Source organism: Molothrus aeneus, chromosome 6 (assembly GCF_037042795.1).
Source record: "Molothrus aeneus isolate 106 chromosome 6, BPBGC_Maene_1.0, whole genome shotgun sequence".
In the NCBI taxonomy this organism is placed as follows: Eukaryota; Metazoa; Chordata; class Aves; order Passeriformes; family Icteridae; genus Molothrus; species Molothrus aeneus.
This window is the reverse complement of record NC_089651.1, coordinates 46693554-46706978: the sequence shown is the minus strand read 5'-3', so window position 1 is coordinate 46706978 and position 13425 is coordinate 46693554. Positions and strand designations below refer to the sequence as shown.

The 13425-nt window shown below is 35.9% G+C and overlaps 1 protein-coding gene across 1 annotated transcript in view; it reads left to right on the top strand.

Moving 5' to 3' along the window:
• Window positions 1–12810, top strand: part of PPP4R3A (protein phosphatase 4 regulatory subunit 3A) — a 42154-nt gene extending 29344 nt beyond the window's left edge. Inside the window, exons 5-15 of the mRNA XM_066552233.1 lie at window positions 661–738; window positions 841–957; window positions 1443–1559; window positions 1831–1962; window positions 2051–2153; window positions 3080–3238; window positions 4414–4583; window positions 6132–6274; window positions 8769–8959; window positions 9447–9673; window positions 11932–12810. Of these exons, the coding sequence (XP_066408330.1) occupies window positions 661–738; window positions 841–957; window positions 1443–1559; window positions 1831–1962; window positions 2051–2153; window positions 3080–3238; window positions 4414–4583; window positions 6132–6274; window positions 8769–8959; window positions 9447–9673; window positions 11932–12045 (1551 nt within the window). The 3' untranslated portion in view covers window positions 12046–12810. The remainder of the gene's footprint in view (window positions 1–660; window positions 739–840; window positions 958–1442; window positions 1560–1830; window positions 1963–2050; window positions 2154–3079; window positions 3239–4413; window positions 4584–6131; window positions 6275–8768; window positions 8960–9446; window positions 9674–11931) is intronic.
• The last annotated feature ends 615 nt before the right edge of the window (window positions 12811–13425 follow it).

Sequence of the window (13425 nt, the reverse complement as noted above, 5' to 3'; positions counted from 1 at the left end):
GATACAGCTGTGTGAAAATAATGGAATGGGTTTTGATTGCTGTCAGCCAGAATGTCCAATAAATTCTGTATGCGATAGGAACAGTTGTTTTGATTGGGTCTCTAGAATTCACCCTTTTTCACAACAGTGAGGGGGAAGGAAGCTCACCTCATTCCTGCTGTTAGGCAGCTTTCCCTTCATTGTGTCCTTGTTTTGTTCTGCTTCGGAGATCTAATAACATTCCAAAGATATGCATGTATGTGTGTGTCTGTGTGGGGGATGTTGTTTATAAATGTATGTAAACAGCTGACCAAGGGTAGCGTGATTTAGGGGGACTGACATGTGACAAGAGGGAAGGAAGTTGAAGTCAAAGACAAAACAATGAGAGTTGCAGTAGAAAGTAGAAAAAGGACAACTAGAAGGCAGTGCAACAAGCATCGTAATTGAGAGTGAATTGTTCTGGGGGTAGAGGGATGCTGAACATGATTAAAGCTCAAAAACAAGATGCATATTAATTCACTTGAAAATTGAATTAGAAAGTTGATACTGGTGTGATTAATTACAGTGTACAAACATATGTTCTCTTTGTTCCAGGAAGCATGGTCTAGAAGAATTTTATGTTATACTTGGATGCCTTTTGATATTGTCAAATAAACAAATGGTATTGTTTTGCTTTTGTAGGAAGATGAAAAATTTCTGACAGACTTGTTTGCACAACTAACAGATGAAGCCACAGATGAGGAGAAAAGACAGGAATTGGTAAGAAATCTGTAAAATATGTGACAGTTACCACAAAGTGACATGTGAATCCTTTTTTTATTTTTTTTTTAATTACTAAACTAGTATATTCCTGATTTTCAGGTAAATTTTCTGAAAGAGTTTTGTGCATTCTCACAAACACTGCAACCTCAAAACAGAGATGCATTTTTCAAAACTTTGTCAAATATGGGCATACTGCCTGCACTAGAAGTCATATTGGTAAGTCATTTTAATTCTGTTTGTCATAACAATTTTGTTTATTGTCAGAGAGGCTTTTTTAAAAAGTAACTTCAGCACAAACTTCAGCAAGTGGTTTTCTTTTTGTTTGCTTCATTTGGCTTGTCCTAGCTTAAGATTCAGAATGTTCAAAATATTTTTGTAAAACTTTAAAAGCTTTTATAATATGACATTGGTAAGTACCCTGGCATTCTTCAGTTTTTGTTTTCCTATTTGCTTTCCTAGATTTGCTTGCTTTTTGGTATCCAGATAAGTTAGAAAATAGGGAAATAGATCAAAGGGCAGGAAAACCATAAAATTTATTTTGTCCAGCTGTTGTCAAATTTACAAAGTACAAGTCGACTTAGTTTTAGAATCTGGTTTTAGCAATAGTTAGGTGTGATTTGTGAGAAGGAATTAAAGCTGTATGTTTTCTGATTCATTTAACCCTTTCAAGAAAACAGAATGATTTTATTTGACTTTTCCAGGGTATGGATGATGCACAAGTACGAAGTGCAGCCACTGATATATTCTCATATTTGGTTGAATACAACCCATCCATGGTACGAGAATTTGTCATGCAGGAAGCACAGCAGAATGATGATGTAAGTAAAGAGTCCTCAGAAATGGGTGTATTGGTTTGGAAATTACTGGGGTTTGAAGTTACTGGTGTCTATTTATGACTATGAATGCCATGAGCCCTAGTTTCAAAGAAGTAATTTGGAATTTGGTAACAGGACACTGAACTGCTGTGTTTTAAAGAGTTCTGTTAGATGAGATAAGTTCACCTGTTCACAGATACTTGTTGCATTGTATAATTTCAGATTTGGTGCAAGGGAGTAGCATTTGAATTGATTTTTTTTCCCCCCCTCTTAGGATATATTACTCATTAACCTCATTATAGAACACATGATTTGTGACACAGATCCAGAACTTGGAGGAGCAGTGCTACTCATGGGTTTGCTTCGTACTTTAGTTGATCCAGAAAATATGCTTGCCACTGCCAATGTAAGTGAATACCTTCAAATGAAATTATGTTTGATTTTTTTAGGGTATTTGATGATATATGTTGCATATATTTTTTCTCATTCCTTAGAAAACAGAAAAGACAGAGTTCTTGGGTTTCTTCTACAAACATTGTATGCATGTTCTGACAGCCCCTTTATTGGCCAATACTACAGAGGACAAGCCTAGCAAAGGTAATGACACTGGATTTTGGGCACATCAAGGCTGTTGAATTTCAATGTTTAGAATAATTGTCAAAGGACATTTTCCATCTAAATAAATTGAGTCTGAGATTATGAAACATAGTTCAAAGTAAAATGCTGATTCAATATTTAGTCATTTGAATAATGCATAAGTACAAAACTCTGCAGAGAGACCTGATTTAAGAAGTGAACAACATTTGCTACAAATTTGGCTTTAGCAAAAAATAAAATACTTTCACAATTTTTAGGAACTCATGGGGTAGTTCATTGACATAGACTTCTAAACATGTCCAAATGATTTCTTGAAGTCAGGGATTACTAGAAATGTTGCAACATTTCCCCTGGGAAGGTGTGCTGAATTTCAGAGTTGTTTCTTCAGCAGACCAAGAAAGCAGAGATCAGTGATGAAGTAATTGTTCATGCTGGTTACTAGGAGCAGTTCTTACAAGTGTTAAAAGACCCTGAGGTATTTCTTGCATAGTACTTTAGTTAAAAGGCATTATAGATCACATTTTTGCTGTAAACTTAGTCAAGGCATTGCATATGGGGCAGTTGTTCATGATCTAGATTTGTGGACATTATAGTGTGATTTGGTTAAATAAGCCTGACTACACCTGTTAGGGTTAAGTTCTGTACTCTGAACCTTCAAACACCAATTTAAGAAAAATGTAATTGGTTCCATATTTTAAGAGTTTCCTGCCATATCTGTATTCATAGAAAATACTCAATCCATAACAAATTTCTGTCTTAAAGACTAAACATATTCTGCAGCATGTTCCATAAAATGTCTGTGGGAAAATAAAAAAAACTTGTAAACTTGTAAAAATGTTTACTGGAGTGCAGTTGGATATTTGAAGTTAGCTTCTGAAGGAAGTATTCCAGATACATTTAATTATTTTGGTTTTGTTTTATTACAGATGATTTTCAGACAGCCCAACTCTTGGCATTAATACTGGAATTGCTAACTTTCTGTGTAGAACATCATACCTATCACATAAAAAACTACATTATTAACAAAGATATCCTGCGAAGGGTACTCGTTCTCATGGCCTCAAAGCACGCTTTCTTGGCATTGTGTAAGTTTGAAAGCTAAGGAATAAACTAGAATTTTGTGGATGTGAACTGATACATATCTTCACTCTGCTGGAAAAAAAACTGTTCATGGATCATGACAATTTTTTGCTGAACACAGAAATTCTACCATTACAGTCTGTGTTTCTCATACTAGATTATAGTTATATCAGCTACTATTAGTAAATAATTTTGCATTTATACATACGTTTTTATCCTTAAAAAAGAAGGACTTTACTTCATGTCAGTGGAGAGGGGAATTTAAGAGATGGTATGTCAGTTTTGAGTATACTAAGAGAACATTGTAAGTTTTGATGGCTTTTTAGTAGGAATTACCAGAGGTACTTAATTAGAGCTATGGCTACCTGAATGCATTAAGCTGCACAGAAGTTCAGTGTGCTTCTCTTCAGGCTGGTAGTTTCTTGACCATACTCAGCTCAGTAGTGTCAAAGCAGACTTAATTCTAGAGGCAAGTAGGAGATTTTCTCTGTGATTCTGTTGTGCACATAGAGTTAAAAAAACAAAGCCTTCAGCTGCCTGAGCAGTACCATACAATAAGTACCTTTAACATTTTGTAGACAAATAACCTGTACACATGGTTGCTATGCAAAATGTGCTGCCATGTGATACTGTACTTTCTCTTTATGCATGGACATTCTCTCACTTGTGTACACTTTGGAGTTTCAGAAAGAGCTTTAAACTGGTTGTAAATCAAGCCTTTGCCTTACTGTGTGTGAATAAAGTCATTTACCAATTTTAAAATGAGATCATTTATATTCTAATCTGATAGAACTAATTAAATCTAACCAAACATTTGAATAATAGGGATGATAATCAAATTTCTGAGCTCTTTTACTGAGAAAATGTTTTACCTTTACCATAAGTAATTTAAAAACTTGAAAATAGATTTTTATGTTAGTCGTGTTATAGTTGAACAATACTTTATGTATTCTTCAGTGAACAGAGGTGTTTTCATTTGTACAGTTATGATGGAGGATTTCTTTATGATAGAACTGCTTAGTAATATTCAGCAGTGTAGTCAAGACTATTGCGAAGCAGAGAAGGACTGAATGTATTGCTGTATATGAGCTGAGGCTGTAAATTGCTGTAATAATGTTGAGTAATTTCTGCAATTTTGCTTTTAAATGTAAAAACTCTTTTGACAACACGTGTGTTTCAGGTGCCCTTCGTTTCAAGAGAAAGATAATTGGGCTGAAGGATGAATTCTACAACCGTTACATAATGAAAAGCTTTTTGTTTGAACCTGTGGTCAAAGCATTTCTAAATAATGGTTCCCGTTATAATCTGATGAACTCTGCCATAATAGAGATGTTTGAATTTATCAGAGTGGTGAGTGCTAGTATATGCTGAAGATAATTACTGCATTGTTTAGTCTTGTAATTCAAGATTACTTTTCTTTTTGCCTTTGCCCTAAATTATGCTATCATAATGGGACCATATGATACTGTATTTATATGAACCTTGTTTTATATCACTGTTACATATTTGTCCATGTTCTTTCTTACATTCAAACAATACCATTACTTGAAGATCAAATTCACTTGATACTGTACTCACAGTACCCAGATTTGCAAAGGCAGTACTAATCAAATTTCATCATGCAGATTGGATGGGCTTTTATGACAGGAATGTAATTAGAAACTACTGCTGCAAACCCATCAAATTTAGCTGTGCTCTGTAATGTCAATTCAATGGAATATGGAATTATACAGAAGAGATACCAATCTCTTTTGGTTGTTTTAATGGAGTGCTACCAAGTTCCTTCCATGGGGAGTCTCTTAAATATTCATGCCAGTTTGGCTGTCTGCACAGTACTATTTCCTTGCTGTTGTTTGCATCCAGATTCTGACAAGATGCTGTACAGACTGTAAATGTGGTAAATGGGGCCAAGCTAGGGTGCAGACAGTTGTGGAGGAGTAAGTCACCACGCACTGTCACCTCTTGAAATCTGTAGAGTTGATCACCTCTTCTTTGAGTTGGGACTCAAGGTAATTCAAGAATAAGATGACCTGATCATCATGGAAGAGTTGACTTGAAAACTGGTTTTGAAGCTATGGAAAAGTTCACCTGTACAGGTGGTCGTGACTTGTACAGTGGTGTATTGGATTTGCAGGGGCAGTGCTGGGCAGTGGCTAAAGGGGTGGTTTTGTAGAAGCTGCTGGAAGCTTCCCCTGTGTTCAACAGAGCCAATGCCACCTGGCTCCAGATGAATGTGCCACTGGCTGAGGTCAGAGCAGAGATTCCCCTGCAGCCCATGGTGATGTCCATGATGATGATGGTGATGTCCATGGTGGGACAGCTGTCTCCCTGTAGCCCACTCGAGGTCTGTGGTGGAGCAGAAATCCCCCTGCAGCCTGTGGAGGACCCCAGGCCAGAGCAGGTGGAGGCCTGCAGAAGGAGGCTCTGACCCCGTGGGAAGCCTGTGCTGGAGCAGGCTCCTGGCAGGAGCTGTGGCCCTGTGCAGAGAGGAGCCCACACTGGAGCAGGTTCACTGGCAGGACTTGTGACCCACAGGGAACCCTGGCTGGAGCAGCCTGCTCCTGGAGGACTGTATGCCATGCTCTCTATCAGTGTAAAAATATCTCTCAGTTACAGAGGAAAGACATTTTAGGATTGGGTTTGGTACAGTTTTTATCAGGCTTTAGGTTCTGTCATGTTTTGAAGGAGATACTGCTAGAAAATGTATGTTGTTTTGCTAATCAAATACTTGAGGCTCTAGATTTTTAATTACACTTATATACTTACATACTCATTTTTGCATAAGTTAATTACTACAGTGCTTGCTATGGCATTCTCATTTGAGATATATTTATATATTGTATTAAATAAATTAATTTGAATGAAAATAAGTCACTTTATGTTTGTTTCTTCCTGTAGGAAGATATAAAATCGTTAACAGCTCATGTAATTGAAAATTACTGGAAGGCACTGGAAGATGTAGATTATGTGCAGACATTCAAAGGACTGAAACTACGATTTGAGCAACAAAGGGAAAGACAAGATAATCCAAAACTTGACAGGTAAAATACACTAAATGCTCTTAATAGGATATTGATGCTTTAATTCTCTTATCAGACTACTGGTGGGTTGTTCTCTTGTTCTGGGAAATACAGATAATTTAGACTCCTGCTTGCATCTCAAGCCTTGCTGAATTTACTTGATTAAAAGTGTGATTTTCAAATGCGTTTCTATAGACTTTTCAGCAAACACTAGTTGCTGGACCCCCAGTCATAATGCTAATTTAGCATATCTTAAACTTATCTGCAGTACTTTAATGAGGCTGGAAGCCTACCAAGTATCTCCACCAAGTTGATTTGTCTAAATAACAGATTTTCACTGCTAATTTGGAAGACTGTCAGTTGTGAATTACCATTCTGTGGATTTTTCCTTCAAAAATTTACACATCAGATTTCCTTTCATTTTAGTTGTGGGAGTAGATATTTAGATAAGCTTTATCAAAATGCCTGAGGAATAGAACATAGAAAGAAATTTTCAGAGAATGCTTTTTTGTCCCTGTTAGATCTGCTGATGGAGTAAAAAGCAATCTGATGCAGAGCTTGAATCACTCTTTCTGTTTGCCAGAGCAAAAGTTCCCTTCCTTAGTACACAGTTGCTCAAGTTGAAAAGCATTAAAGCTGAAGTGTATAAAAATAGGAAGTTTAGGCCTTTTTGCTCCATTTATTTTTGCTTTATGTCATTAAAACAAATTGACTGCTTGTGTGAACAGGTGAGTTAATAATTGTTAGCAAGACCTGTTCTTGTTTTCCTGTTTTGAATTAGTTTGAAAACACATGAAAATTTAATTCTGATTAGTCCTAGTAGGATATCTTGACATTTCAGGCTTTTATTTCTTGCCACAAGATTTCTTAATATTTAAATTTGAGAGTTGTACAATTAAAATGAGACTAAAAGTGTAGATTTATTTTAAAACATTGAAGCACTTTCAAGAGCATGTGCAGGATCTGCAGTTTTGAGTACTAAGGTGTTAAAAGTGAGATGTTGTTATTTTGGCTTATGTCAGCTAAGCATCACAGCTGTGAAATCCAAGGCTGTGATCCTTGCTTACATTAATTCATGTGTGGGAAAGAACACCCAGCTGCTTTCTTCAGTAATTTCCATCCACTATAGCAAGTGAAGTTGTAGTTTTGTTCTTGGCTCAAGTTGAGCTAAGTGGTTGTGCTGCATGAGTTTGTCCAACAGAAAATAGAGCTTCAGGAGGTCTGTAGCTCAGCCTTCTTCCTACATCTGATGTTGTGGCTGCACAAGTCCTGTCACAGTGCATGTAATTTTTAAAGTGAAAACCCAGAAATAATAAAATGCGCAAATAACAAGAATCTATTTATGTATTTAAGCAAAGAATATTTCATTGAGGAAGGAACCCAACATGTTGTTGACACAGGCCATAAAATTATTCATTAGAGCTCCACTTAAGCCATAGTTTTGTGCTCTTAGCAGAACTTGAGTTTAAATAAAATGTAAAATGATGCAGTATGTATAGGTGTATGATAATGCTGGCAAGCAACTTACTTACAACTAGATTTATTATTAAAAGTGCATTTAGCATTTTTACTCAATAGCTTGTAATGTTTTGATTTTTCCCTTCTGGCTTTTTCCTGCACTCAGTAATGCAAATGTCTAGGTTGTATTATTAACATTTTGATCCCAGTAACCAAAGTCACTACAGACACTTACTGAAAAACGTGAAATTTCATCCAGTAAACTGTGAAGTGCTTCATCAAGAGTTTCATGCTGCTGTTGGAAACTGACTGTTAAAATCAACATCTAGCAATGAAAATGTTTTCAATGTCTCTTCCACTTCTCCTCCCCATTTTTCAAGGGCCACATCCCTGTCCCTCTGCTCCAAGACCATAATACTGCTTCTGTGAGAAAAGAGAAAAGAAAGGTGGAGCTCAGATAAACCAACATTGATAATAGATCAAACAGGGAGAGAGAGATAGCAGTTCATATCCAAGGCTCTGAAAAATGGAGGATACTGATAAGTGACCAAAAGTTGTAACAGGTGGATGTGGCAGAGAGAGAACTTTCTCTTCAATGTATCTACTTAAAATTGGAGTAATATTTAACTTGTTGGACCCTGAATACTAACCGGTTACAAAGTATTTTCAGAGAATATGTGTATGTTTCTAAGCTCTTTGTTTTACAACTTTTTATTTACCAGTGCAAACTGGTAAACCAAGCTTGAATGCAACACTTCAGTGAGATTTATTAAAATTACTTCTAATAGTGCTGTTTATATGCTACAGAATTTTGTACTGATGAGTAGTCTGCATGTGCTGTTAGCAGAGTTGAACTTTATTTGATTCTTTATACAGAGAAGTTTTTAATGATATTTTGTTGAAAATACAGAGATTCGCAATAGGGAATGATTTGCTGGTGTTTTTATTGCTCTGCAACGTATGGATCTGTAAGCTGTCACTGAGTGTCAAGTAGAAGTTTTATTATTAATATAAGTTGGTTTTTGAATCTAAGCTTTTCAAACCTCCTGTTCTGCAGCATGCGCTCGATTTTGAGAAACCACAGGTACAGAAGGGATGCGAGAACCCTGGAGGATGAGGAGGAAATGTGGTTTAATACTGATGAGGATGATATGGAAGATGGAGAGGCAGTGGTGCCCCCTTCTGACAAGCCTAAAAATGATGAGGATATTATGGACCCTATCAGCAAATTCATGGAAAGAAAAAAATGTAAGTAGTGAGAAGATGAATGCCATAACTTGCATTATTCAGTCTTGCTGCAATGAAGGATTTGCATGTATTTATTTTGAAATTGCAACATCAGTTTGGTAGACCACATATTAAAAAAAATTTTGTTGTCGTTAGAGGCAGAATGATAGAAAATGTGTTTTAGATTTCTTAAAGCATTTGAATTAAAATCTTATCTGATAGTCAAGCTTTTCAGTGTTTTATTTGGGTTATAATTAAATGTTATGTGTTAATTCAACATTTTCTATATAAATGATCAGGTGATACCATTGGTACAACAAAAATGTTCATTGCTGGCCAGTGACAACCACTGGTAGGTGATACAGTAGTAAGGAAAAAGTCTTTGATGACTCACTTAACTGAGTTACACATAAAGTATTAAGCCTTTTCCCAAACAGTGAAGTGATCTGTAATTAAATGTTTCACTCAATAATACTGCTTTATTTTTTGCCTTTTTTTTTCTTTCCAGTGAAAGAGAGTGAAGAAAAGGAAGTTCTTCTGAAAACTAACCTTTCAGGTCGCCAGAGCCCGAGTTTCAAGCTTTCTTTTTCCAGTGGTACAAAATCTAACCTTACCAGCCAGTCATCTGCAAGTAATCTGCCTGGATCTCCTGGGTCCCCTGGGTCTCCAGGGTCCCCTGGCTCACCTGGATCAGTTTCTAAAAGCACATCTCAGATGGCAGCTATTACAACTAAGGTAATTTTGAATGGTTGTTGGTTGACTTTATTGTTACAGCACAGGAGTTTGCTTCTGCATCTCTCCAAAGTTCCTGTGAGTCCCAACAAGTTAAGCAGTAATGGACTGTCTGGTTTGTGTGTTCTTCTTGTCTGACCTTCAGTATTTTTAACAAGATCTGCTGTATATGAAAGAAATAAAAGCTCTTTTAATATCCAGACTGGTCAAGTAGGAAGCATGCCATTAGGTGCTCTTAGCAGTGATATTTACAGTCAAATACAGACAACTCTGTACTCATGTTAAATTGCACAGGGGTATTTGACAGGTAAAAATACATATTTTGGAAACATAGCCAAATTGTGGTAGATACCACAATGCCCTGCACATCCAGTGAGGATTTCTACTATCACCATTTTAATATTGTTCAGAATTCTATAACTGACCTATGTGGAAGAAATAAATTGCATTGGATGGTGATTGCTGTAAGCCAGAACAATTTTTAATACCTGAGTGTGACATTTTTACCTTTGAACTAACTTATAGTTTTGATTTGGAACATTCTGAAGTAGAAGAAGAAGGCCACTTTAAAAGAGCATTGTAACTTGCAGTGAATATTCAAAACTAGCATTTTAAAATACATTTTAGGACACTGTTGGATTTTATCAGATTTTTGAATAAAAATGTTCTAACTGAGTCAGGAAAGTAGAGTGACTGCTATTTTCTCAGCACAAGGGGACAGATAAGGTAATGTTGATACAGTGCAGTTCAGATAATGAGAATTTATTTTCATAACAAGTGGTGTATCCATTTCTAAAAGGTGAGGTATGTATTTCAGTTGTCAGATAGTCTTGGAATAACACTGATTATAACAGTCTTGGAATAACAGCTTGTTTTGTTATGCTACCATACTGCTTGTTCACCTAACTTCTAGTGAAGGTAAATGGGGGTTTAGGGTTTGAGGAATTTTTTCCTACTCCACACGACTTAAGAGTTTGCATTTGGATTGCATTCTCTTGAAAACACCTGGATCAGAAGTGTTTGGCTGATGGAAGAACCTAAGGACACTTCCTCTAACTCCTTCTGTGGAGGAAACTCCTTGCATAACCCAAGAGTTAAAGTGCTTTTTAAAAGGGATGAAATTGGCTTGCAAATCCATTCAGTCTATTAGAGGCTTTTTTTCTCCCAGACAGTGTAATTCCTTGAGTCTGAAATGGAGTCTTAACATATGGAATATATTGGATACAGTATTGACTCCACAAGTTCAAGTAGTGGTGACAAAAGAAAAATGTTCAGGTTACAAAAAGGAACATGCAGTGGACTGAAAAACATTCCTAGATTCAGGCAGAAGGTATCCTACCTTCTTTCAGAGTAAAACATGCCAGTCACAAACTAGAAACAGTGTTGAAATTGGGTTTTTCATTACTTACCTGATGTTGTTGCTTCAGGTGTAGTGTACTCAGTGTTAGTGTATGTGACTGTACAGAATATGTGTAATTGTTTTTCAAGTTGTTTTTTGGTATACAGTTGACTGAAATGTTCTGGTTTGGGTGTCCATTATTAGGCACCTGAATTAGTAATAGGACCTTTGAGTAAAGTATATGATGCTTTAGAAATTGCAACATAGTATACTTAGGGCAATTTTCACGAGTTCGTGCTGCTTCTTCAAGGGTCCAGAGCTGCCTAATCCTAAATTTGTGGGTATTTGCAATACAAGAGAGTTTTTAGTGATTAGATACATTTTCATTTTCAGCTGACAAGTTATTTAAACTATGTAATCTGTACACATCATTCAATTATGTTATTCAAAAAAATTCTTCGTCACTACACACTTCAATTTTTGCCAAGACAGACTGTGTTCTAAAAGTATCATAATTCAAAAATTTAAATTGAAGATATTCTGCATTTGTTTTTGAAGTGCTTCCAGATTGCTCAATACAGTCAGCTGTGCTCAGTAAAAATAAACTGTCTTTACACCTGGAGCTGCAGTGACACTTAGCAAAATTATGTCAATTTTTGGCTTTACTTAAATTTCAGCTGGCAATATTTCCAATTGGATAGGTAAAGCTCCATTTTGGATTTATTCATTTAAACATTTCTCAGATAATGTCATTTTCATTCATACTGAAGGATTTCTTTTTGTTCTGCATTATTTTATTCAAAACCTTCTGAACCAGTGTACTTATGGCAATAGTCTGTGCAAACATCATGTTACAATGCAGTCCTGAATTATCAGTGTACAAACATCCTCTTAATTATAATAATTTGGTCTGTGTTTGTAGGGAGGCCTCGTTGGGCTTGTAGATTATCCTGATGATGATGAAGAGGATGATGAAGATGAAGATAAAGAGGAAACTTTACCTTTGTCAAAGAAAGCAAAGCTTGAGTCATCATAATGGCAACTGCTGAAGAATATTACCAGTTGGGGAAGGATTTTTTTCCAAAAACAAAGCAAACCCACAGCAAAGCAGCAATCTTTTGTGAATTACTGTGTATGACACAGATCAACCTATACAAATGGATTTCTGCCAATCAAGTGCCAATTCAAAGGAGCAGAAGAAGGAGAAATACTTCATTTAGGGGAAAGACTTATGCCTTTGAGCTCTCCAGCTTGGACCACATGTTGCCCTTTTCTCAGGGAAGGAAATGGAAAACAAAACAAAACAAAAAAAAGAAAAAAAAAAAAGAAAAAAAAAGCCAACAGGGCAGGAGTTTTGTTAGTGGAACTCTGGATTGGCTGGTCAGTTGCTACAATCAGAATATGCTTTCTTGGACCATGTATGAGACTTCTGAAGAAAAGGCGGGTTTTGCCATAATTCTTCACTAGTTAAGAATGCCAGCAGTTTCTTTGTATAAAAGAGACCTGCCTTTGAAATCATACATTCTGAACATTTTACTCAAGCTACAACAGGTTTTAAAAACCTCTGCGGGGGAGGGCCGAATATAAAGTTTCCTCTTTTTTTTTAAATCTGTTCCCTTTGCCCTTTAAACTGCAGAAATTTTTTTTGAGGTGGGGGATTTGTTTGTCCCTTCTTGATTAAAGATTGAGTGGAATTCTAGATGTGGTCACTTTTGTGTCATAATTTTTTTTGCCCCCCTGAGTGTATGCTTAGTTGTTGAGTATATATTTGGGACCATTAAAATTTTTTGATGTAATATAATCTCACTGTTGTGCTGGTACCTGTTTCACACCGTGTAATTTTGTTCTGCATCACAGTTCTTAATATGTTGAGGATTTTATGGAAGATGGTAATGTTTTTATTGGAGAAAAAATCTTGCAACAATGTGCATAAAAGCAATACTATTTTGTGACTAAATATTTTATATTAAAATTTACAGTAGCACCTGTTGAGAGAAAAATCAGGGAAACAGGATGAAATAAAAAAAATTAAACCTATAGATAGGAAATCAGTATTCCAAAGAGACTGAAATTTTGTAATGCAGAACAGTGATGGTAACTAACTCACCAAAATGCAAGATGGATGAATTAGGAATACCAATATACTGACTCATTTGACTTAAAAAAATAAAAAAGAAATAATTAAAGCTGAAGGAAAACAGCATTAGTAGTATTTTTAAAAAATCTCTGATTCCCTTTGGAATACCAGTTTTCATTAATAGAAGATGGTTGTAAAATAAACTCTTTACAGCAACACCATCTTTTGACATTGATTCTAATACTCAGTTGAAAAACAGCAATTAACTTGGTCTAAATCAAGGACTACCTTCTTTCCCCTTGTGCCAAAAGTTCAAGTAATACAAATTTGAAATCGGGC